This window comes from Paramisgurnus dabryanus, chromosome 2 (genome assembly GCF_030506205.2).
Source record: "Paramisgurnus dabryanus chromosome 2, PD_genome_1.1, whole genome shotgun sequence".
In the NCBI taxonomy this organism is placed as follows: Eukaryota; Metazoa; Chordata; class Actinopteri; order Cypriniformes; family Cobitidae; genus Paramisgurnus; species Paramisgurnus dabryanus.
The window spans coordinates 28,939,166-28,966,010 of NC_133338.1; the positions used below are offsets into that span (position 1 = coordinate 28,939,166).

At 36.8% G+C, this 26,845-nt stretch overlaps 1 protein-coding gene across 1 annotated transcript in view; it reads left to right on the top strand.

Moving 5' to 3' along the window:
* The window catches only part of fam189a1 (family with sequence similarity 189 member A1), a 139,068-nt gene that overhangs the window by 56,776 nt on the left and 55,447 nt on the right, over window positions 1–26,845 (top strand). Inside the window, exon 2 of the mRNA XM_065267669.2 lies at window positions 1,129–1,185. Within this exon, the coding sequence (XP_065123741.1) occupies window positions 1,129–1,185 (57 nt within the window). The remainder of the gene's footprint in view (window positions 1–1,128; window positions 1,186–26,845) is intronic.

Sequence of the window (26,845 nt, forward strand, 5' to 3'; positions counted from 1 at the left end):
ATTGTAATCCGAAATTGAAATTAAGTACAATCAAGTGACCCTCTCTTTTTCCACAAATGGAGAAAGACGATGCAAAAGCAAAACTTTTTGAAATGCGTCGTGCTTTAGAAATGGCCACTGTGGTAGATGAAAAAGAGACAATCTGCCCTTTTTGGATATTAATCATCTGGACTGATCGCGTGCTCTTTGATGAAGTAATGTTGCGTGAATATCTGATAATGTATGAACCCTGGTTCTGTTGTTGATCTGTCGCTGCTCTTTGCAAGTTCAAATGAAATAAGATGTTTTGTTTTACCAGGCCACAGACAACCGTCAACTGTATTTTTACTCAATGACAATTTAATATTAAAATCTTAAGTTAACAGATAATGTCCGGTTAATAAACTGCGGTTGCCGGTCTGGAAAACTACCTGATTTGAACATCCCTAATCGTGGGTGTGCATTATTTTCGAATAATTCAAAGGACCAAGAGTCAATTATTCCACTTATACCACGGTAACCACAGAAATTGCTCAAGACATTGCTCTGGTGGTTATTTTAAGACATTTCACAGGTTAGGTGGTGTTTTACAGAAAAATAATCAACATCCGTGGAACATTTCTCAACCAGAATAAAGAATTAAACAGTCCCATGGTATAACTGATTGTTATGCCTGAAAAATACATATTTTTTTGCAGTCATTTAAATGTAGTTTATCACAAAATAACATTCAAAACAAAATAGTCAGAATTACATCAATGTCCTGACAGAGAAAAATCATGTAAAGGTTGGCTTCGATTATACTTGTAATGTTATTTTTATTAATCCGAAATTGTATGCGTAAAAACAGAACTATAGGTTGAGAGCTAGTGGGCAATGAAGAGTGGATGAGCAAATGAACAAGTGCTGCAGGCTCCTACAAAAGTATTCGTGTAAACGCTCATTGTCAACTGACATCCAGATGACCGGATCACTCCCTGCACATGAAATATTGATACAGTCACCTGTGAAAGAAGTCACTTCCTCCAGTCTCTTGTAGTGCTATGATGTTCATGCGGTTCAGCAGTGCTGTTATTGAATTGACCCAGTGAACTGTATAGCGCAATTGGTTTTTGGTTCACCACAAAAACACTTTTCTTTTTGTTTCAGGTGCTTTTGTCTGGACTGATTGGAGTGGTGTCGTGGAAAAGGCCTCTTTCTTTGGTGGTAAGAAATGAGTTATCTTTAAACTGTATGTGCTGTTTGATTATGTTTACATGGTTTTGTCATATCAGACAATGAACTGAATATAAGTTTATTGGCCAATTTACCAACCTTGAAACTTTTGTGTATTGGGTTTTTATTTGTCATAGTCCCCGTTCCTTCCCACATTTATTTTATTTGTCACACAATGTCCTAAAGATTTTTTTCAGAATTTTCATAAGTATGTGAACCCTGCTGAAAAAAAGAGCATCAAACCAGCATGGGAATTATGCTGGTCTATGCTGGTTTGATGCTGGTTTAGCTGGTGGCCACCAACATACCAGCACCAAAACACAACATATGCTGGTCTTGCTGGTATGACCAGCATGGGATGCTGGTGCTAATGCTGGTTTGGTGCTGGTCTAGCTAGTGCTGATGCTGGTTTAGCTGGTGTTCACTAACAAACCAGCAAAAAAAAAAAAAACATATGCTGGTCTTGCTGGTATGCTGTTTTTTTCAGCAGGGAAATGTCCATGTATGTTACATAAACAAGGCATAATTTTCCTATTTGTCCTCCGCCCTGTCTGAATTTTGCTTTAAAAGTTTTCGCTCGTGTGATGTTAAGGCATTATCACGGCTTGCCCTATCAGTAGGGAGCTGTAGGGTTTCTGATTGCTTGTCATGTAGTGCTCTGTAGACAGTGTGAGTGTCTGAACATGCACAGATTCAGCCCAGCAGTCAGTGTTGGAATGGGATGTAAAGTGTATGCATTGGGTTTTGATTTGTTCAGCCAGCCGTTCTGCTCATGCATAATTGTGATGGGGATTGGGCGCGCTGGCGAATGTTTCATGTCTGTTGTTCTGTGGGATCAGCTGGCTTCAATGGGAGCATTAACTGAGTATGTACAAGTTTACAGATTGCAAAATGGATGGGAAGTTGTTAAGATCATACCCTGACACCTAAGACAGATGTATTTACACAATGGTTCACATCACAGGGCTCACACCCCTGCAGATTAACTAGCATCCACGCTGCAGTTTTTCAGTAGATCGTCAATACTGTCAGCACTGATAGAGTAAACATTCACTTTTCTAGGAGAGAATCTTGGGGTGCTTCTTGCTGAAAGGACCTCCATTGAAGAGTCGAGGAAGGTGCTCTTTGGTCTTATTTTAGAAACATTAAAAGAACTATACAGTACTTTCATTCTAGCGTAATAATCAACGACTTTGCTGCTGTAAAATGGCTGCAGCAGGTGTAGTGATATTACGTACTGCCCGAAAATAGTCCCCTTGGTTACTTTCAATAGCAGGGGACTATTTTCGGGCACTGCGTAATATCATTGCATCTGCTGCAGCCATGTTAAGGCAGGAAAGTCCTTGATTATTAAGCCGGAATGAGAGTATCTTAATTTATTTGTCAGTCTTAGTACACGATGTAATTACAGAAGAGTTACGTTTTAAATAAGAAAAATATTGAAACTTTTTGGTTATTTTTAGCCCGATGCTAATGTTCTAATCAGATTCAATGGATTTTGCTAAGCTATGCTAAAAGTGGTACCGCCAGACCCGGAGATCAACTGAATGGATTCTAAAACGGTAAAAATTAGTGATGGTCAACCCGGATCTTTTTAATGATTCGGGTTATTCTGAGTCACTCACTAATATGATCCGGGTTGTGCGAGTCACTTCAGTCACTTGGTCAAAATCTCCCAGTTCCAAATGCTAAGTCATACTAATCCCAACCAAGCAACTCAGATCACGCATGCAGCTACGAGTCTATGACTCCTCTGCTCGGAAAAAAGGGCTCATGTGACCTGAGGAACTTGTAAAAAACATGCATGTCTGTGGTAACATTATCAATAACATAATTGAAAAAGTTTGGTGTGTTTAGTTTCATTTCATAACGACAAATATATCAACACCACGTTTAGATGTCAGGCTTTGTTGACTTGGAAGTGAGAGGAACGTGTCCTGTTTCAGATTGACTTAAAAAATCCACAATAGGCTTCGGTTAATGCAGCCACACAGTCACTCATCCGCGCAAGAACATCATCTTGTGAGTGAGTCCCAGACAGAGCCGCCCGCTCCTGCACGGGTCCTGACTCCTGTGAGTGAACCACTCACGTCACTCTGAGTGACTCAGTCAACAGCTGTGTACGTCCGTCGGTGGTGGATCTTTCCAGCAGCAGTGCTGCAGCAGTCCTCATATTTAAAAGTTTTAAACATTTGCAGCTTCTACCCAAAACATTGTGCTAGTCAAATATTGCAACAGATTAGCCTCAGTGGGTTAATAACACGAGCAAGGCTCGTTCCTAGTCCAGGATTCAAGCTGAGTTGAGTCACTCTCTGTGTGAATCCCGAGCCGCCGACCAACTCATTGTCGCGCGCACGCATCCCTTTGTACTCGGACTCGGAGCTGCAGGAAATTACGATCCAGAATAGCAGCTTTTGGCTCACTCTGTACCCCCGGTCGAAAAAGGGTGATGTAAATTAACTCGTTGTTGCAAGTTATAGAACCTATGGGAGCTTTTGTAAAGTTATTTGTTGTAATTCTGTTGTAAACATTTGAAGAGCTTTGTGTTTAAAACAATTTCTCATTTTTAATGCAAAATCTGAGAGGACTCAACTGACTCGGGTTAATAGTCACTAAGGACTCATGGTTCTCGAGTCATTTTAGGGATCAGGTTAAATGATCCGAGTTTCGAGTGACTCGCTCATCACTAGTAAAAATCTAAAGTTTAACTGCTGGAAAATGAGTATATTTTCAAAAAAAGTGTAGTTTCCCTTAAGGTAGACGTGGATTGTATTCATTTACAGTTGGAAAGTGTACTGCCATGGGGTAATCTTTGTTTTTTGTTCGAATTGCATTTTTGTGATCCCATAATCTATCTTGCAGTCTACCCTTAGACAGACCCACATAAAACAGTTACAAGGACATTGAAGCCTACAAATTACATATGTACTTTTACAATTAATAAAAGATCAAATTGAGTATTTTCTTTGGGCACATATTTACAAATGATTTTGTTTGATTTACATTCTCACAACGATTGCAGTGTCCACACTTAAACATTCCTTGTATTCCTCTGTCCAACCATGTTTTCCGTTTAATAAAGGGTAAGTAACGTCTCACAACTTTGTCTTTAATTGTAGGAGGTTTTTGTAGCTCACTATTGGAGGCTGCTGAAAAATCTCACATAGACTTGGATCACTTTGGATAATTCACTAGTTCTAATTTATTATATGCTTAATCTCATATGTGAGAGACAGTAATAAAATCCACAACAAAATACAGTTCTGTGGAAGTGTTCTTCTTACTTTTAGTGTCACTTTTTTCAAAGCCTGATCGACTACTCTTTTTTGATAACCTCTCCGTTTAATACAATATTTTATGTCCATAGCCAGATGATTAATATCTAAATCTTGATCGCATTTCCTTCTTAAAGAGTAACTAAACCCCAAACCAACTTTTATTAGTTAATGATCTGTAAGAATGATGCTTTATTAGTGCTGTTCATTTATTTTAGTAAGTTTTTTGACATTTGGATATAAAGTGTTTCAATACTACAATATATGGTGTAAAAACGTCTGAGTGCTGCCCTCTTGAGGTTGAACGGTGGCTACTGCAGTTGAATTTTCCTATTGGATGTTGGGTCCAAGAAATGACTCGTGACGTAAGCAGGTTCAAGCTCACCACGCCCTTGTTACGATCTCACCACACACTTAGTTCGTCCCCTCTATCTCCGTTGGGATCTGCCCACTTTTCTTGCATTTTTCAAATATTGCAGTGGGTGGAGTCAGGCTCTGACCAGGGGTTTAGTTACGCTTTAATCTTTGGAATTGACCCAGTGGAATGCTTTCTGTCAGATGTTTAGGGTGAAAGCTCTTTGCATGAAGAATAGTGTTACGGTCTGTATTTTTTCTGAAAAGAGAAGTATGTAGACATCCATCTTGGTCTTTATAAATAGGAATGCCTAAAAAAATTATTTTATCCTGATTATATTCAAGGCTCAACACTTAATGAATGGAAACTTTGTACTTCAGTTTAATTTCCTTCAAAAATCATGCAAATGTCATCAATATATCTGGTCCACCATTTTATTTTCCTGAAGAAAGGATTAATTGTAGTACTGAATACAAACTCCTCTTCCCAGAGTCCCAAAAAAATATTGACATAATTTGGTGCAAAACATGCTCCCATAGCAGACTTTTAATCTGTTGGAAGAAATTATCTTCAAACACATGTTTCAAAATCCATTCAGTCAATGTCGAATGAATGGATGAATTCTGCAGGACTCTCATCCATGTTCATGGTTGATGTTAGTGTATAAAGCCTCCACGTCAATGATTACCAAGAAAGAAGCAGGTTCAATAGGTCCAATATCTTTGATTTTTTAAATTGCGTCTGTTGTATCCTAAACAAAGGCTGGAAGAATGGGTACCAAAGGCTTAATAAAATAATCAATATATTGTGAAGATTCCAAAAGACTCCAGTTATTCAAAATAATATGACATCCAGGGGGGTTATTCAAATTTTTATGAATTTTTGGCAGCATATAAAAACACGTTGATTTTTAACATAAAGAAATCTAATCTACTGTAGCTTTTTTCTCTTGCTTCAGTTAATAAGGATAGCAAGTCTTCTTTCATTATTTCTGTTGGATCCTGCCGTAGAGATTGATAAAAGTCCTCATTCTTAAGTTGTCGATAGTCCTTTTTTATATACAAATGTCTACTCCATATTACTACAGCTCCGCCCTTATCAGCTGGCTGACCAAATTCTTGTTATTTGAAAAGGGAGATCAATGCATCTAGCTCTTTTTTGTTAAATTCTTTTTCAATGGTTTGACATCTTTCTTAAAAACATTCACTAAACATTCACTTTATTACTGAACTGTTTACAGGGGCTCGAGTGACTGATTACATTTCTGCTGAGATGTGTTGCATTATTATTTTAACGCTTTTGGGGTTTGGCAAAGAAGAAAAAGCTGAAATTATATGAATGTTGGCACTTGTACTTTTTGGCTGAGACATGTTTTGCTGTTGTCTTAACTTGTTTTTACTGAAACGATTGATTTGTGCCTTGTGGATTTTAGGTTGTTTAGTATGATTTCCTCAGATGTTTTTTTTTTGTATTCTGGTCACATATTGTCATATGCATCTGCGTCTCAGGCAGATAAGGAGATCTAGACTGTGTTATTAGTTGATATTCTCTCTCTTTCTCTTAATATTTCTTTTCTATGTGTGTGTGTGTGTGTGTGTGTGTGTGTGTGTGTGTGTGTGTGTGTGTGTGTTTCTTTCAGATCATGTAATACATATATGTAAAACAAGGAATGACATGAGTTACATATGTTTACATGCAACCAAATAAGCCATTTGTAATCGTATTGTTGGCTCAATCGTATTGAAAAGCCTTCATGTAAACACCTTAATCAATACGATTGAGAATGATTGGATGCAAATTTGGATCGTATTGAAGGGGGTGGTGTACTTCATTCTGTGATCTGATCAGCAGGAGAAAAGTATGAATGTAAACGCGTGAACTGTGTTTCAGGGAAACACAGCATTTTGTGGATTGAGATGAAGTAGTTTATCTGCATGTCGTTTCCTCAAACACACTGTGCACATGCATGGAATCAGCAGTTGTCATTAAAGCAGGATTTTAATCAAAAATAAAAAATTCTAATAATTTAAATTTACCTTTGTGCCTTTACAAATGTATATACCTTCCTTTCTTCAGCTTACCACAAAAAAGTCATCATAGTATCTTCTTTTATGGGGCTCAAAATGGTAAAGCTTCAAAAAGAAACAAACATCCATCATTAAAGTAATCCAAATGACTCCAGTAGTTGTTAATACAGTATATGTCTTCTAAAGTCAAATGTTAACAAAATATAGGTTTGAGTTCATTTAGACCATGTAAACAAACAGGAAAGAGCACTACTGTACATTCAATCACTGTATGAGAACCAACGTGTCGCCATAATTGAATTTACTGTGCTGACATGTACATTTAAATGTATCTAAATAACTCATAATATTAATAGTTGTCTTACATAAATTTGGCGTTTTCTGTAGCTTCAGAAGACAAACTGACCCAGTGGGACCATTTGGATTACTTTTATGATATTTGCTTTTTGGAGCTCCACCATGTTTGCTCCCATTTATGAAAAAAACATGATGGCATTTTAATATAAATTTAATTGTTTGTGATCAAATAGAAAAAGTCATGCATTTGGGATACCAGTAGAGTAACTAAAATATAAGAGAATTTGCTTTGGGTGAACTATTCTTTAAATTGCATAATTTACTTAAAATAAATAACGTTAAATTATTGTTTAATGTACAGTTTTAAAATGGGTAGATCACCCCTCCTTAAAAAAAGCATTAGTGAAACTCATGTCAGGCTAAAGTATATGACTTTCCTTCTTTAATACAACACACAAAAGGAAATATTTAGCATAATGTCTATATTTTATATACAGTTTGGATAAAAAACAGAGACACCTGTGATCACCATAAGCTTTTACTGCACCATTTACAAAAAAGAAAGTCATACACTCTACATATTTTGTATGTAATGACATAAGAGTGACAACATATAAGAATATTCATTTTTGGGTAAATTATGCTGTAGCTAAATATCATTTGCAGTTGGCTAAACAAAGGTTTTACCTCCTCATGATCTTGCAGTTGTACAGTACAAGTGATATGACAGACAGGTCCTTTAACGGGTTCAAGACTGGTTGACATCCAGAGGAAGTTCTCCCACCTGTAACCCATTACAGCAATGAAAGCAGAGAACTGTACAGTCCTGACGTGTGTGCCATCCAGAGTGTTTTCTCTTGACTTCAGGGACTATCATTGAAACTGCTGCAGACTCTCAGGGGATCACCAATCGACCTGTAAATTCTTGAGTCTTTCCTTAGGCTCACAGGGGTCAAGTGTCTCCATTCATTTGGTCTAACAGTGATGATTCAGTTATCAATATAGGCTCTGTATATTCAGTCCCCTAACACAGGAAGGTATAGCGCAGTTGAAGACTGTCAAAGTAGAGAAAGATTGATGAGCCTCTCATGTACTAAATGGAGGGGGAATTGATCAATGTCTGAAAGAGAGAGGAGAGCAGGATACTAGTCATATTAGTGTTTTGCAGAAATGGAAATGGCAGGGCAACACAGTATCGACAGTGTCTGTGATTTAATAAACACTGCATGTCATAGCGGAGCAATAGCCAGCCAGAGATTTCTCACTTACATGTATGAAAAATGGATTAACTGTATTTTAACTGTATTTTACGTCTTCAAATTATATCTGGATGGAGAATTATTTGTTTTTGTTGACAATTCATCAATAAGACATTTGCAGTATGCACATCGTTATTTCAAACCATCTGTTTTAATTCAAGAGTCTTCTCAGCGTTTTCACAAGATCCTGCTAGTTTTTCTACCTCATGTACGTTGCCCTGCGAGAGCTTCATGATATTGATGCTCCTGCTGTCTAAGAGACATTTAAGATGTCATTAAACCACTCGTTTCTCACTAATGAACGGAGCAAATTCTTGCTAAACGACAAGTAAACAAGTGAAAGCGGCGATGCTGCAGTTTAATAGATCTATGACTTTCCACAGATGTGTGACAATTATGGTCGCCATAAAGCTGTGGTTAAAGTGCATTCAAATCAGCCCAGATCCCAGTTCATAAAATATTTAATCTTGTTTGTGTCCTGTTAGTTTGAACTGATGGAGATTAATTTTGTGCTTGTGAGGAAAACTGACACACCAGGGAAAGTGAAGCCATTTGGAGAGGCTCCAGCTCTGATGTCAATTGGTGTTCATTAGGAGTGTATACATATACTGTAGACATTGTAAAGACACTTACACATTACACACACATTTGATTGTGTTCATATCTGCAGTGAACCGTACCACAGTCAACACAAACCGACCCCACACCATCCAGGTGGACTTGTGTGTGGTTTGCAGGTATGCACCCAAGTTCGGTAAACAGTGTTTACATCATCCAACCGAACTGAACTCTGACATAAAATGGACCCAGGTACGCACCAAAAGTGCTAATGTGAAACCCCCCTAATAACCCTCTTTGGGCCATATTTGTAGACAGTCATAATTTTTATCTGGGTTCTATAGTAAAGTCACATGTTTCACTTTTTTTTCTGTTTTGCTTGTACAGAAAAAAATAATTTCTCATAAAATTGTCTCATTAGACAATTACAGTAATACATATAATCTCATACAATTAGTATGAGGAAGATCTACTGCAGTATAGACTCATATAGATAAAAAAAATACATGCAATAGATTTATGTTTAATATGAGGTCTTTGATATTGAATCTGGCTGGAAATAATGGAACATGTATGTTGTGAAATGGCTTTTCTTTGCTTTCCCCCATGTTCCTCTCTGCTTTTGCATCCATTAACCTTTTCTCTAGCAGAATCCAGCCACATTTATGCATCTGTTTGAGTATCATGTCATTAATCTGATGTCCATGGCCTGCAGGTAATATTCATAGCACTCCACTCCTCTTGACCTCTCGTGATATTTGCCATTCATCTATGCTGTAGTACTTAATAATTCCTTAATATTTCTCTGTATCTTTCTCAAACATGCGTCTGGTGTTTCAATCCTCCATCCTGGTGGTCAAATTGCCAAAAGTTGTAATTGTTTCCTTTAACTGACTGTTGATCAGATATGCAGAAGTTTACCTAACAGTGCAAGACTTCCTCTTTGATATGTCAATCTTTTATTGTTTAAAAAATATTTTGAGAACTGAACCTGAGGACCTGGATTAATATTTTATCTAGTTTGGGGTTGTTGTAAGAATGATTCGTATGGAGGGCTGCCAGGGAGTGTCTGTATTTTGTTTGTGTCTGTCCCAAGAGTGGTGTGTTTCCTGGTAGAATGAGTTTATTCAGTTTCTGAGCTATACTTTCTCCAGCTTTCTCCCTCTGACTCTTTCATTCGTATGTGTTTGTAGGTATGTAAGTCTAAATTGTACATATGTGTGTTCGGTAATATTAGGATTGACACTAAACATATCAAATGCATCTACAACAAACATAAAATCTTTATCCCATGTAGAAGAATCTTTACTGTAATGGACACATGCCTTGATTTTAGGGATGCATCGAATGTTTGGCAACCAAAATTATTCGGCAAAAATAGCAAAAAAACAAATTTTCGGTGTTCGGCTGAACAAGTGAAAAGACAGAATACATTTTACCGAACAATGAGGCCTTTGATGACGCGTTCAAATAGCAACCAATTCAGGTGTGCACGCTTCATAAAAGAAGCATTACAAGTTTCATTTATCATTTAAAATCAAAACATTCTGAACAACATGCAGCTTATGAGAAAGACATGGCGGCAATTATGATCCTGGGTACTCTGCAAAATGCACAAGCAAGGAAGAGTGAGAGACTCCTTATAGATGAGAAGAGGAAATGACGGAAGAGCATCAGCAGTATGTAATAAAAACTTCCTAGAACCAGTAAAGTCCTACAATGACAAATAGGCTTATATTAAACGTTTATATTAAAAGCATTTTGTTAGACAGAAGCGCTTTGTTAAGCGTTTTTTCCTTTGTCATGCTCTGTCAATCTCTCGCCGTCTCTCACCCTCCCTCTTGACCCTGACTGAGCATGCACACGCGTGTCACCTGCTCAACATAAGTGCTGCCTTTTGTTGCAAAAGCTAGAAGTAAAGGCTGTGCGTTTAACCATGTGTGTATGTACTAGGGCTGGACCAGAAAATTCGAATATTCGAATATTCGTTCCGTGGGTTGACATTCGATTTTCAGTTTTGAGATTCGAATATATATATATAAATATTTTTCAGCGTTAATGCAGAGCTTTTGCCAAGCAGGAAGTGCGCTTCACGCTCCCGCTCTGTAGGTGGCGCAGAGAGACCAACATCCATAGTCAACAGCCATCAAACAGCACCAGTGGAAGAGATCGCCTCGAACGGAAAGCGCGCTTCCTGCTTTGGCATTCACGCTAATAGTGTTGTAAATAACGTTCAGTTTCTTGCAAAAACTGATTGATTTGCTTCACAAGACGTCAATATGTCACACACAGTTATGGGGGATTACTTATGTATTGAATATATATGCTTTAGCTATTAAAGTGTGCGCATCGGGTGACTTGCATGACGGAGCACTGGGGTTTCTGCAAAATATCTTCTTTATTGTTCTGCTGATGAAAAAAACATATTGATGGTGTAAGTGTTATAAATAAACCTGATTTTGAAAGTATGCTACCGTTTTATTACAGTTTGTTGAACTTCGTTCATTTATTTTCGTTGTTTTATTTAAATAGCCTACCCTACGTTGTCAGTAATTACTGTGCTGCTAATTTCTGATACGGGAATGTTTATTTGTTAGAAAAATGTTAGGCTACCTTATTAAAAGTATTGCTCTTGTGTTTTGTTTCACTAATGCTGTTCTCGCAGGACACGTGACAGGCACGCCGCTTCCAGCTTGCGCTGTTCTGTAGTATTTTTAAAGTTTATTATTTAAAGTTTATTCTAAACGTGTCACATGTCCATATTGCACGAAAAAAAGGCACTACACTCCCTTGAGTCCGCAGCAACACATCCGCCACATAATAAAACTGTAGATACACACACACACACACACACACAGATTCCTGCCTTTATTAAAGAGAAAAATATGTTCAGCCCCTCCTTCCGAAGCTTCGAATATTCGATTTTATTTCTACTAGAGCTTCGAAGCTCAAAAAATGGTATTCGGAACAGCCCTAGTATGTACGCGTAAACTTAAAAATAGTCTATAATCCTGGCTTAAATTTGGAAAGTTGGAGTGATGAATTATGTAATTGCATTTTGTGCAGGAAAATAGAAGATCAGATTAATATCCGTTTAGCCAAGACTCATTTATTTGGCCGAATGTAAATGGAACCGTTTTAACAAATCAGAGAACTGACCGTGTGTTAAAAGGCCCTATAATGTCGCTGGAATGTTAAATTTTTTTTTTGTTAAATGATGTGAAATAAATATAGTCAAAAAACATTCTGAAAATGTAACTTATGCAATGGTGACAAAATAATTAAGAAAATTAAAAACATGTTCGGTGTTTGACCTTCGGCTGAGTGTTTCAGTTTATTTCGCTTCAGTTTATTTCCTTTCAGTGCATCCCTACCTAATTTATTCATATAGAGCTAAACGTTATTTTTAATTTGGAATTAAAGTGTTGTCATGAAGGATGGGCTCACTCAGCTTACTCTGTGTCCACTCATGTTTTGCGGTCGAACATGACAGACATCTTAGTGAGGATTTTTTCATGAAGTATATACTTTTTGCATCTATCCAAACATATGACATTGTCCTAGAAATTATTCTAATAGCACTTTACCTATGAATATCTATGGTACTGAATCTTTGAATGTCATGTTGTTGGTTATTCACACACTTGAGAATCACTTCAATTGTATGAATTGAATTGTATGTCATCTACTTTATATATTTTTGTCTGTTCTTCTCTCTAATCAGTGATGTCCTTCCACAATAGAAGAGTTTTACTGAAAGCAACAGAGGTGGAAAGAGTACTGAAAATTTTTACTCAAGTACAAGTACAAGTAGTTGCTAAAAAAATACTCAATTACAAGTAAAAGTACTGGTGTTAAAAATGTACTTAAGTAAAAGTACAAAGTACCCCTCTTAAAAACTACTCAAGTACAAATTACTTTTTAGCCGGTGATATTTATTGAATAAATATTAAATCCATTGAATGAAATCAGAGATATGAATGGATTAAAAACAGGCAAATTGTGTTTTATACGAATAAACACATAGTAGAGGAATTTTGTCTGTTTAAAGAATGTTAAATGATTTTAACAGCAGCTATATTATTTCATATTGTTTCTTCATATAATTTTTATCAAGTTATAAAAATGGTCTAATGTTATTATTATTAATGAATTATGATACAATATAAATAAGTTTGTTGGGTTATTTTATTTAAAAACAGATTTTTTTACATTAACTCATTCCCCGCCAGCCATTTTTCGAAAAGTTGCCCGCCAGCATTTTTTATGATTTTCACAAAAGTTTTACAAAATGCCTTCCAGGAAATTTTTTTTCTAAAAATATATATATCAAATGAAAGAACAGACCCTCTACTTTCAAACAAACAATAAAAAAAGTGAAAAACCGTTCCATCCTATTTTTTCCCTGCTTATAAACTCTTAAATATTGGTGTTATTCTTTACAAATACACATTTTTTTTAGCAAAAAGCTGAAACAATTGCATTTTTGTGAAGGAATTTAGTTAGAGATCAGATTCAGAACGAATATCAAACATAAAATTAGTAAATAACGTGTTGGCTTCAGTTTATCCATAAATTGGGTAAGTCCGCTATCTAGTGGACAATCGCGGTATTGCACATTAACATAAATTCTTCAGAAACACGTTTTATGCAAATGTTTTTTTCTTAATTGACAAGATAACTCGTCAATGGCGGGGAAAAGAGTTAAAAATATTATTGGACAAGAAAGCTTTCCAAAAGTACACTACAATATTTCAAAAGTTATCAGCATTTATGATTTAGCACTGACATATGTGTAATTTAGACAGGCTGTCAGTGCAGTTACACTGCTACGCCAGTGGGACGCGGCAACAGACTAATTTAGACTGTTTATTATTATAAGCTTAAAACACTGATTCAATATGAATAATACAATGTTGACAATGACATGAAATTTAACTTTGAGCGCCATTTTACAATGTTAAATCTTTTTTTACGGTCTACGTGCTCGTCACCTAGGTAACTGACTCTTGTTTTAGGTATGTGACAAAAAATATAAATACATATATAATTATAACCATATGATAGATAATAAAAAGAACTTTAAAATGGTTTTTAAATTATTAAAATCGGATAATTATTAAGAAAGATATGGAATTTTTTAACTCGAAAATTAGGGGGCATTTTTGTACCCAATTAAAACTATAAAACTATGAAAAACTTCCGCTTGACCAAACACTTTAAAATATCATAACTTTCTCATTTCTTGGTCTATTTGCATAATTCAAACACCAAATTGTATGTAATTAAAAGCCCAAGATTAAGATGACATCTTTTTAAAAGATATATATATAAATGTTATTATTTTTGATTAACCACTAATTAATGAAACCGAGAGCATCAATCCACGCATATCTTTCCATATGAAATCAAAGCCCTCTCAAATAAAAGCTGTATTTTTATATATTAAAGAAACATTTCATTGTTTCTTTAATATTTCTTAATTGAATAATAATGCTGGCGAGCAATTTAAATGGTCAGATATTATTAATACATTAATTGATGATTATGTTATTTATCATTAATAATAATTCAATAAATGCATGCATGTTGCATGCATGTATTTATTTATATGTTTGACAAAATTATGCCAATAATGTAATCTAGAGATTCTAATCCTTCGTTCTGTATGATTACTTTAAAAAATAATGCACGGATTAATGAAAACGGAGAATTTTTGGAAGCCAAAATGATTGAATGGGCGATTCTGCTTTTGACAACAACGTCACTTGCGGATCTTAAAAAAGCACATGCGAATGTTACTATCAATCCCAAACTTCACCTAATTCAAGTTAAATGTATATTCTATCAAAAGAATTTGGTTTGAAACAAAAAAATACTCGCCTTCATAGAGGATTTCAATGCCAAACACGAGAGAAATTTTGCTTCGCTTATAACTTTCTTCTTACAACAGCAATCTTGGAAATTCGAACGTGAGAATCAACGTGAGGAAGTAATTTATGTCACTAGTATATGGGCTTTAGAGGTATTCACAAAGCAAAGATATGACAGATTTCCTAAGTCAACAACGCGTCTGGCGCTGAATACCTGCTAGGAACACAGCCACAGCCGTGGGAACAAAGCGCTCGTGCGTATTACGTCATTTTGTCACATACCTACATGTTTCAAGTGATGTTTTCAGGCAAATTATCGTGAGGTCTACCCAACATTAAAAACGAAAACGATCAAATAAATATGGTTATAAGTCTTCTTACCATAATGTGCTTTTTGAGATTAGAGGCTGAAGTATTGTAAGCCGAAATCACTGCAGATGGCAAACAAAGTTTGCATTACATTTACACGCTGTCTCCTTTCCTTCCTCTGTTTGAACAACTCCCAGGTGCGGCCATGGGCACTCATCATCCGGTATTTCTTCTGAATTTTTAATTAATTCAGCGTCCATAAAGCCAAAGTTCTTTGACATTAAAACACTAAATACAACGTCACAGTGAAGGACGCACGAGGATCGATTGAATAGCTCTCCAGAGACCGGGCTTTTTTCCGGTTCAAATACAAGGGTTTTTATTGGCCCGCCCACGATCAATTATTTCTATTGGATATCCAAATGCTGTCAAAGATTTAAATATTAATTTGATTCAAATTCTACAAGTACTTAGTAACGAATGTGATTTTCAAAGTAGCGAAGTACATTACTGACCTTAATTTGTACTTAAGTACAAGGGAAATTACAGACTTAAAAATGTACTCATAAAAGTACAAGTACACGAAAAAACTACTTAATTACAGTAACGTGAGTAGTTGTAATTCGTTACTTCCACCTCTGGAAAGCAATACCATTGTATCTGGTCCCTCCTCTCTCTTCCTGTTTCTAACAGATACAGTATTAAGTGCCTCTCTCTTTCCAGCCCATTGACATGAGTGCAACACGTGAATGTGAGAGTGTCAAGAGAAACAATATAGTCGTTTCCCTTTTTCGGCTTCAGAAAGTGCATTTGAATATCACTGTGTGCCCGGTCCAGATTTGTCCTCCGTCTCCACGGCAACCCTGCGGCAGGAAGTCAAGTGCATTTATAATGTAAAGTCTAGCTGAAGGCAAGAGCTTACAGGGCTTTAGCGTCTATTTGCCTCTTTATCGGTCAAGATTGCAGCCGGGACTTGGAAGCAGCTGAAAATGCTGAGAAATCGTGATTTTGAGATAAACGGTATGAGTGGGGTCTATCTCTGTGCCATATGAAGCTTTGTCAGGCTTGGTTTAACACAGAATCATGTAAGAGCACCTCAGGGGGCTTTTGGAAAAAGCAGTGGCCAGTGCGGGAAGAGGGAATAACATGAAGAGGTGGGAAGAAAGTTATATCAAGGCGGCAAGGCCTAGTGAATGATGGGCTAGATCTGAACTGGGTCTCCAATAATGTTGAGATTAGAGAGATATCAGTTTGATATTATTCTCTTGAACACGCTAAGACAGCAACACAATAGATGTGATAGAGAGATTAAGACTACCAAAAATTGAACATGGCTGTCTATTGTAACACTGCAGAAGGTGGTCTATTACGTATGTAATATCTAAATATGTTATACTGGTATGTTTTTGTAACAAATACCATTGTATAACAAATACCATGTTATACAGAAACCATACACATTTAGGTTACTTTTATTAAGCTGAATGGTTCCATAGAGAACCTTTACCATTCACAAAACCATTCTATTGCCAAAAAGTACTTTGTTTTGGGAAACGGTTTTACAGATTACAAAAATGGCAGCATGAATAACATGGCAGAGCATCTCTGGGTTCTTGGTCAGATATTATATTTCATAAAAGTCTAGGCTAAAAATGGCATAGCAACCTACTCTTTAAAAAAAAAGTAACAATCGAGGACCGAATCGAACCGTGACCTTAGAATCGGGAAAAAATTTAACTGAATCGAGGATTTGGGGAATCGTGACACCTCTACACCCCTACACTTGCACACCAAAGGAAATGTAAAATCCTAGAAAGGAAAATAGCAGCTCTTTAATCAACATAACAACTGTACTAAAGAGCTGTCATTTTACTGTGCCAGAAACATTCAAATTTAACATCTACATTGTGAATAGGACCTCATACACTTATCATTAACTTGCTGGTTACCCCACAGTCTCTGAACACCTGTTCCTGTTTTTCCCTTCATCACCCATAATGCCAGTGGGGAGTTTTCTAAATAGCGGCAGAATTCCAGCAGCAGCTTTAGCGTTTATCTTTTATCTGTGCAACCTATTTCAGTTCATTTGCGGCATTGTTGCTTTGCATGCCTGCTATTTGCACCTCTGTGTGTATATATGGAAGCCCTAATAGATTTCCTGAATTATTTTAAACATCTGACTCACAGTGGGGTCCAATTTGATCATTTAACAGTCAATTACTCAGATCTTACTTACCAGAGTCTGCCACCGTGGATGCGTAAACTGAACCTCGCTGGCATTGTGCTCTGATTTAATCACAGTCTTTCCCTTTCTTTTACAGCAGCAGCTGTCGCGTCTTCCTGTCTCAGTAATATGTGGTTTCCGGGAGCCCTGACACTGGCCTTAAGTGTCTATTTTAATCAGCTAATTACTAGTAAAATGAGGTGATTAGCAGTTTAAGCCAGCAGTACTGATGCCAGTCACAGAGGCCTCTTTCTGGCAGCTGCCATGGCTGCAGGAAGGGTGTCTCAGGATGGAGGGATGCTGGGGGCGGAGAATGAGTCTAAGATTGACAGTTGAATAGTGCTTTGTGTTTTCTGTTTAAATTGAAATGTTATTGGTGTTTCACAGTTTCAATTAGATTTACCGGGTCATGATTTTAGGTAGCTTGCCGAGGCTGTAAGATCAGGGTGCTGCTGCTGTTGTGCGTGTGGATGAGCAGATTTAACTCATCTCAGTATGGTGGCACAGTAGGACGGCCTTGTTATGCGGTCAAGCTGAGTACAGATGCTGGGCAAAACAAAGGCCTAAGCTGCATTGATGAGCACTTGTCGGGACCTTTGCTGTATTTCGGCCAAGACTGTGGACCACTTGGTGATTCAATAAATTGATTATGCTTATTAAATGCTTCAAAATCAATTCCTGAAAAAAGGGGCAGATGAAAATTGAACTAGCATATATATATTTTGTTGTTGTTATTTATGTTGGGATGTGGGATGTTACACACAACAGAGAGAACAAAGCTCGTAGGTTTTCTTTTATTTACAGATATCATTGTCACTGACGTCTGTATAGTGTGATTGTGGTGATGGCTGCAGTAAATGCGTTTGTAAGTCGTATTTACTGTACAGTGGTGTAACCTCAGTTACCTCTCTGACTCTAATGTCTCCAGAGAGCCACAGACCAGATGGGACACAACATAGTTGTAGACTTTTTCAAACAACGAATTTTAGATTGTATTATTTTGGTATGGTAACATTCAGTTTATGGCCCACCGAAGTAAGTACAGTTTAACTGCTGCCATTATAGTTTTTATGTAATTTTATTTGTTTATCTTTTGATATAACAATTTTCATTGATAGCAATTTTCAAAGATGCTGGAAGCCAATTCAGCTGTTTTGCTATGTTTCGCCATTACCACCAGCTTTTGAAAAACTGTTAAAAATGCTGGAAAATGTTAAATGTAGTTTTTAAAACGGATGTTATTTTTTAGTGTTCCCAAGATTGTGATTTTCAGCAGCTGCAAAAACATTTGTTTTTAGGAAATTTTAAAGGAAAATGGGTCATTGTATTTATTGTGTTAATGTATAGTGATATTTGTAATGTATTTTGATATTAAATACCTTACAACCAAAGGGAAAGGAATGGAGAAGGAGTGGGTGAGCACAGTGAGTTTATGACTACACATTTTAACTCTGTGTATTGATGGACAGAAAAGGAACAATAATACAGCAGGTAGAACAAATTATAGAAAGTTTTGCAAAGACTGGGAGACAGAAATGGGCTTAGTAGAATGGAGATTACAAGAAAAGCATACATAAACACACTATGGGGCAGTTTCCCGGACAGGGATTAGACTAGTCCTAGACTGAAATAAATGTAGGAGCTGTCCAAACTATAAAAACTTGCATTGACATCTTAAAATACAACAGTGCCCTTTGTTTTGCCTCAAAATGCACATAATGTTTTTAGTATATTCATGTTTGTTAAAACTAGTTATATTTCATAATTAAACTAAGGCTTAGTCCTGTCTTAAAATAATCCCTGTCCGGGAAACCATCCCTATGTGTGTCATATTGTGACCTTAAGTGGTGTTCCTTTTTATGTCCTCCTACATGTTCAACAATATGTTATACGAAGGGCTTCAATAACGAATAAAGCTGAGAATCCAATCCAAAGGCGGGTAACAGAATGTAAATATTTTAAGGAGATTATGTAACAACAGAGGAGAAAAATACAAAAAAAAAAAATTTATATGTTACCCTGTACCACAAAACCAGTCATAAGTCGACGGGGTGTATTTTTAGCAATAGCCAACAATACATTGCATGGGTCAAAATGATAGATTTTTTCAATGCAAAAAATCATTAGGATATTATGTAAAGATCATGCAGCATAAAGTTATTTTGTTAAAATTTTCTACTGTAAAAATATATATTTTTCATTAGTAATATGTGTTGCCAAGTACTTAATTTAAAAAATTTTAAGGATATTTTTTCAAAATGTTTGCGTAATTTAAAAGACATTTTGATGAAAACATCCGTATGCACATCTCACGCACAAATCTGTGCGTACGCATGCTTAGTGAATGAGACCCATTGCCCTATTTTAACAAACCATATATAAAATTAAAAGCTTGTTAATTCAGCATTCAGATGATGAAATTTACCTTAATGACTGGTTTTGTGGTCCATGGTCACATATATACATATGCAAAGCTAGCTGAATGTATTAAGTTAACATGATGTAAAACAAATTAAAAGTATTATACTTTATTGAAGTGTAGTCTTGTAGTTGTTGGATACTAGTGATTGAATAGTTTTGTGCTTTAATTTCCTTTGACTGAATAATAAGCTGTTTTTGGGCTGAGCTTGTTTGATAGTAACAGGAACCCTGTTTTGACTTTTTAATCCTGTGTTGTGCAATTTTTTGTGTTTGTGTAAAAGTATGTACATGTTTTGGCCAATTTGATCTTCGGATTGAGCACTGTTGGATGTATGCAAATTGTCCCAGGTTTCTCCTGTTGGGATAGCATGGATTGATCAATCAATCATAGCTGTTAAACTGTGTTAAAGTTTGTCACACGTGTCACAGTCTGGTATCTGTCTGGTTCTCTCTCTGTCTCTCTCCTTTCCCTCTTCTGCAAACAAACTAGCATGAAGCCTTCATCCACATCTGATTACAGTTCACTTGGTACCCCAGGAAACATTTCTGACATGACAAGAGAAGTTATTTATGCCTCTATGTATTCAAGCTTCAGTGTGTGTGTGTGCGTGTGTGTGTGTGCGTGTGTGTGTGTGTGTGTGTGTGTGTGTGTGTGTGTGTGTGTGTGTGTGTGTGTGTGTGTGTGTGTGTGTGTGTGTGTGTGTGTGTGTGTGTGTGTGTGTGTGTGTGTGTGTGTGTGTGTGAGAGAGAGATAGAGAGAGAGAGAGAGAGAGACAGAAAAAGTGTGTGTAAATATGTCGCTTTGAATTTATGTAAATGTGTCTAAGTGTGAATGCATTCCTGTTGTAAACAACACATGACAGTAAGTGTGAAGTGTGACTGTATACAGTATTTATGACAGGGCTCAGGTGTCTCTAAGGTTGACTTGTTTGAATGCGTATCATTAAATATCTTTATCTCGTCTCTCTCTCTTTTCCTCAATGACAGCAGCTAGCAGACATTCATCACTGTTAACAAAACAACAGACTCCTTTGGATAATTACACAAACACCCACATATAGTACTGTGTTACAGCTCATTCTCAGCCTACCGACAATACTTTTCTCAGTTATGATCATTTTCTTCACATCAACTTTTATAAATAAGAGTAAGAAATGATGGTTTGCTTATGATTGTGTTAAAAACTCAACTTATCATTTTTTTCTCTTTTTATTTACTCATAGTTGGTATTTGAATACCAAACAAGTAAATCATTGGTTAACCATCTCTGCTCTACAGTAATTATTGAGAAGTGAAATGATGATTAATTATTTATTGTCTAATTATTATTTTTTTAATCTTTCCGAAAACAAAATCAGATAAACGATAGTTTATTTGACTTTTCTCTCTCACCTGTCTGACCGCCTGGGGTGAAATGATGTGATCTCGGCGTGGCAGGTGGCCCTATGGCACAGTGCTGCTTTGACACTTGTCACGTATTGAGTAGCATGCTGACAGCAGGGTGTTTGTAAGTCGCCACTTGCATGAGGGCTTTTCTGCCTTCATGCTGCTACCTGAGTCATACGCCCTAGAGAGAAGGAAAGAGAAAAGAAAAACATGAGATTAAGCATAGGCCTTTTATTAGCATCATTTTAAAAAACCTTGCGAATTCTCGACTAGAGCCATTTTCATAGGATGTATTACTACTGAAACATACAGAAGCAGAGAGAGGTAATATTATTATCTTTGCTTGATTTCTCGTAAGCATGACTTAACTTTCTCATGACCTCAACATAACAGTTTTTTCTTGTGATCACGATTTAATTTTCTGGTGATCTCAAGGTAACAAAAGTTGGTTTCTTGTTAGCTTGACATAATCCAAATCTCATGACTAATTTCCTTTCCATAATATTTAGTGTATTTCGAAGTGGACTGCTGATGCATATGAGTTGGGGTCTTCACAGTCACCACAAATGTACAGTAGATAATAATTACCCAAGATGTACTTAATAAATAAAGATGGACGGTTGATGTTTGTGAATTTAGGGACTATCTACAAAGTTATAATGTACACGTTTATATCTTCAATAGCATTTAACAGTTTGTTTTAATGAATATCAAAAATGTAAAAAGTAGGGCTGTGACGGTCATTATTTAACCGTGAGACCGACGGTTATAGTTGAACACCGTCATTAGAACCCTATAACCGGCAAAACCGTGTTATTAAAATATATATAAAAAAAATGTATCATACAGAATTTTTAAATACTATTTAAAACAATTGTTAACAGTCTGTGTTATACGCCCCACCATGTTCTCACGCAGTGAAAAATACAGAGCGGAGCAGACACTGACAACGCGCTGACATACAGGACAGACCAGGTTACTTTTCGGTTACTTTTGAGATTAAACATATTAAACAAAGTCTCACCTTTCAAATCATCTCTTCCTTCTAGTTAATTTATAGCATCAAATAAACATGAATGACCATAAGAAGGAATGTTGTTTTAACCGCGGAAAGACGTCAGTACACTCCGCTTTTCAAGTTCAAATTCTCCCATGCTAATCTACTAACTCTCCTGAAAGCACATTCACTGCTTGTCTTGCTGTTAATTTTAAATAAACGTAGAGTAAGTAGCTAATCAGTGTCTTGTTTATTCAAACGCCGGTTTACTTCGCAAGTGTGAGAACTGAACAGCGCGTACTGTATGTGGAGAGCGTTTGCCGCGCGTGGCCATTGTCAGCTGCGTTTGCTGCGCATACTGTGCAGTTTGATAACAGTATAAAAATCTCAAGGTCATATTAATTACTTTACTTTACATGCATTTATGAGCAAAACCTCTTCAAGACGCTTTTTAACCCACATTCTGGTCCATGTAATGACAGATATAGACACAATTAAATCTGTTTCTCTGAAGTTTATCAAAATAACGTTAGATGAGAGAGGATTCATTTATTCTGAGCAGAGAGTGACAGCGCAGTCTTCTGTCAACAGTGTGTTTTTAAATATTTCATTGCTTTCTGTTAAATTGCTTAAAGTCATTACTGTTTAAAACACACTTGGCATCACATTCATGATTTTATGGTAAAATGACACTTTCGCGTCAATCCACAAACATTTAAACGAGCAAAACGCCCCCCACAGACGGTTATGTTATGAACCGTCACATTTGACTCACGTCATAACCGTCATCACCAATTCTGAAACCGGCACACCCCTAGTAAAAAGTGTGCATCATACTGACAACCACATGAACACTGTACTGTTGTTGTTTTTTTTGTTTTTTTGCTGTTTGTTGAGTGTAAGGCCCAATTCCAATTCTATTTTATACCCCTACGCATACCCCTCAAACACTTCCTCTTTACCCTTGAAACCGAGTGAAAAGGAGAAGGGTTAAAAATATTCCCCAAAGAAATAGGACATCACTACTACACCGTCATATGACATCATACATCCTACATCAAAGTAGATGCAATGTTTATCACATTGCCGCCTTCACCGGCAGTCATATAAGTTTAGTTACAGTCTAAAAAGAGGCCCTAAAAGCCGAAAAGCAGCACACCACACACCCCTCTGTTAGCGATTCAGATGCTTTTCTCCTCCGTCTATTCACGCTCCGGTTTTCTGCGGTCTGTTCACAATCGCTGTATTGGACTGGCAATCTGAAGCACCGGGAGTTGACCGGGGGATTAGAGATCGCGCTCCGGTTACATTGATCACATCATGCTGCTGTTCTATTCAAGTATGATATGTTAGCAAATTTTAACAATTTTTTTGTGAACATCTTTTAAAACATGACCGTAAATATGAACACAAGATTGAATGTATCATAAAACAAATGATTATTTATCATTAAAAAGTTTATTAATGTTAAAAAAGACTTGAATTATACTCGCATGAGCAGCCATGTTGGAATTTTTTTTGAAGTGGGGTCCTGAAAAATCTTCGTTTGAGTGGTTATTTGATCCTTCCCCCCACCCCTCCAACTAAAAGATAATTGGGACACCCCTAGCCCTTCACGTGAACTCGCTAAACGGAGGGGTAGGGGTAAGGGGTAGAAATGGAATTGGGCGTAAGTCATTCCATTTAAATGCTAAAAGTAGAAATGTGTATATTAATGTTTAACTTTAGAGATGGTCTCTAAATTTACGACTGTCAAATTGTCATTTACGGACAAACCTATTTTATCTTGAGCAAATGCCTGATCCAAGTAAAATCTAATTTGTTCATCCATGCTAATTTCGCTAAATATGCTTTTGCTGTCTACAAACAAAACCACATGTTTTATCAAATACGCATAAGCTTTAATCACATCACAAAAAAAAGAAAAAATAAGTTGTGATAATGTGAAAACAAGTAAGCAAAAAAATTATAATAATAAATGACCTTTCTCTGCTTCGTTTGGGAGGAACATATTGAGGGTTTGTCGGGGGAAATAGCATTAGGCTTTAGTTAAATAAATAAATAACCATGAATTGTGATTTGCTATGTGCAGTTGATATTAGTAGGTGGGACGTTCTAGTACGATTTTGCCCAAGTGATGTTGGGCTTTAGCCTGGTATAACCAGACTCTCGTACATTCATTTCATTTGTACAGAGAGTCTGGCCACGCTCCATTGCAAAGCGTTACTTCCGTTAAGGAGGGTCCATTGTTGAAGTTTAAAACTATTGGATTTGCCCAGAGTCACTCAGGATCTGCCAAAGCCAATCGCTAACATGTGGTCGTGACGTATATCATGCACCGAAACCGTCCGGAAACAACAAGTCAGAATAATCAGACAAACAAAAGTTAGCAAACCTGGTTCTTGCTCCGGCTTTAACTTCTATATTCGGCAGTTTTGCAACAACGTACCGAATAGCTTTTCTCACGTCTTTCTCCGCTGCCATTACTGAACTACAACTCAAACTGACGCACGACCTCAACGTCATCGTTCTTAGCCACCCCCATCTGTTCGCTGATTGGTCCTGCAGATTTTTGCAGGAGAAAACGAAACTCTATAGAGCCACCCCAGACGTACTGCTGAAGCGAAATGAAAAATAAGAGGAAGCACGTAGGAGGGCGGAGCCAGGCTAGTTGGGCTTAGGGGTGAGGTGACATTTTGTACGATTCATTTGGAACAAATTCATACAAATGAATCACCTGGTAAAATACAAATTTCTGTGAGATCAGGTTGGATTTTCTCATTTAGGAGTGCACTTGTTTGGACAAAAGCAGTGTAGTGTAAAATGAGTTATTTGAGTTTAAATGAGTCTTTTTGTTTAGTTTTCCCAGAAGCAAAACAATTATCTTCTACAAATGCACATAATAACCAACAAAACTTTCAATATTATGTGATTGGCAGTTGAGTAGGCGGCCCTTCACTGTTGTCCGGGATACGTCACGGTGGATTAGCATTTATCTCTAAATATCTCACTCAAAACACACATCTACACACAAAGGCACACCAACAGCTTTTTTCTGAAGTCGCTAGCTTAAGTGCCAAGAAAATTAATTAGAACACTCGGAGAGAGAAATGAAACCCTTAAGGGGTTCAGATCTTCCTCAAGTTTCCTCCCGGATTGCTTCTCTCTTCTACATCAAACATAACTGCTGCAGTTAGTATCTGGTCCATTCTGATTAAATGCATGGGGGAAAGAATAAAGCTGTATTCAGCAGATGTGTCTGTAGGCCCTTATAGATGCTCTGCATATGTCACCATGACCGCAAAGTGTCCGGCGTGCCCGTGTCCTGTTTTGCCACAGCAGCATCTTGATTAGGATCTAGCTAATCTGGGCTGGGTCAGACTGATTAAACAGAGCGAGGTGGAGGAGGACGGCCTGGCGTTTCTGATTACAGCTGCACTGTTAAAGCGTTATAATCAGAGTCAAAGGCAAACAGCTGAAAGGACGATCAGCATTCACAACATGGGATTAGAACCCTGCGCAGCGAGCCACCGCAGCCGCTGGCAAGGCGCTGTATTATAAACACAACTGATGTGTAACCTCTAGATTCTCCTTCTGATATGTTACATATTGAAGGTTTTTGTTATTCAGTTTTCACTCCTGCATGTTTTTGTAAGATGCAAAAACATGATAGAATTATTTTATTAGGTTATTATGTTGTCCTTAACAGGAAAATGACAAGGAAACAAGAAATAATTAATATATTAAACAAAAATATATAATGTGTACTTTACTTTATAAGTCCACATGATATTAAAACTGATACTTTTTTAATGGAATATTTCAGTGTAAGAAAATACCTATGCATGTATCGCGTGACATTTTGTTTGGTATGTTACGGTATTTGTTCTCAAAACACACACAATAGCGATATATTTATAATAAAAACCATACATAATTCATGGCAGTTGTTTCGTTTGGAGTTTACATCAAGAACCACCATTTTTCTTATCTCCGAACTTAAACAGTAACAGGAGGTACTAGCTTAGGGGCGCGCCACAATTTTATTTTGCTTTGGTGTGCATCTAGTGGTGTGTTTAAATGACAGCCTCCATACAACACAACACTGTTGTTTTTTTGCCCGCTAAAGGCCACTTGTCTTTAAAACTTATAGTTTTTAAAAGCTGCTTGCACAAACAACCTATAGGGTCATTTTTTGTAGGAGGACAAGTTTGAATCTATAGATGATACAGAGTGATAAAAACATAGGTTTAGTGACGTAGAGTCTAGTGATGTACCTGTCCATTACCAACAAGTTCCTGGAGCATTGTGTTAGCAGAGTTAAAGGTGATGGGTTCAATTCCAAGAGAATGCACATACTGAAAAAATATAGCTTGAAAGCTTTGTAAGTGGCTTTGAATAAAGTAACTGTCAAATGTAAAACATAATATAAATGTAATAACTGAAAAGTGCTTTTTACGGTTATATGCTTCATTTTTAAAGTCGCTGAAAAGCCTTTGGTTTAAATATAATCAAAAATATCTCATCTCTTTTTTCCTTTGTCCTTTACACAAAGGCAACACATGCTGGGTGAGAAAGGACAGGTGGAAGAAAGCTGAGTCTGACAATTGATTACTTAGGTAGCTGTTGTGACAGTGCACTCCAAAGTGTTGTATTGATTATAAATGAGA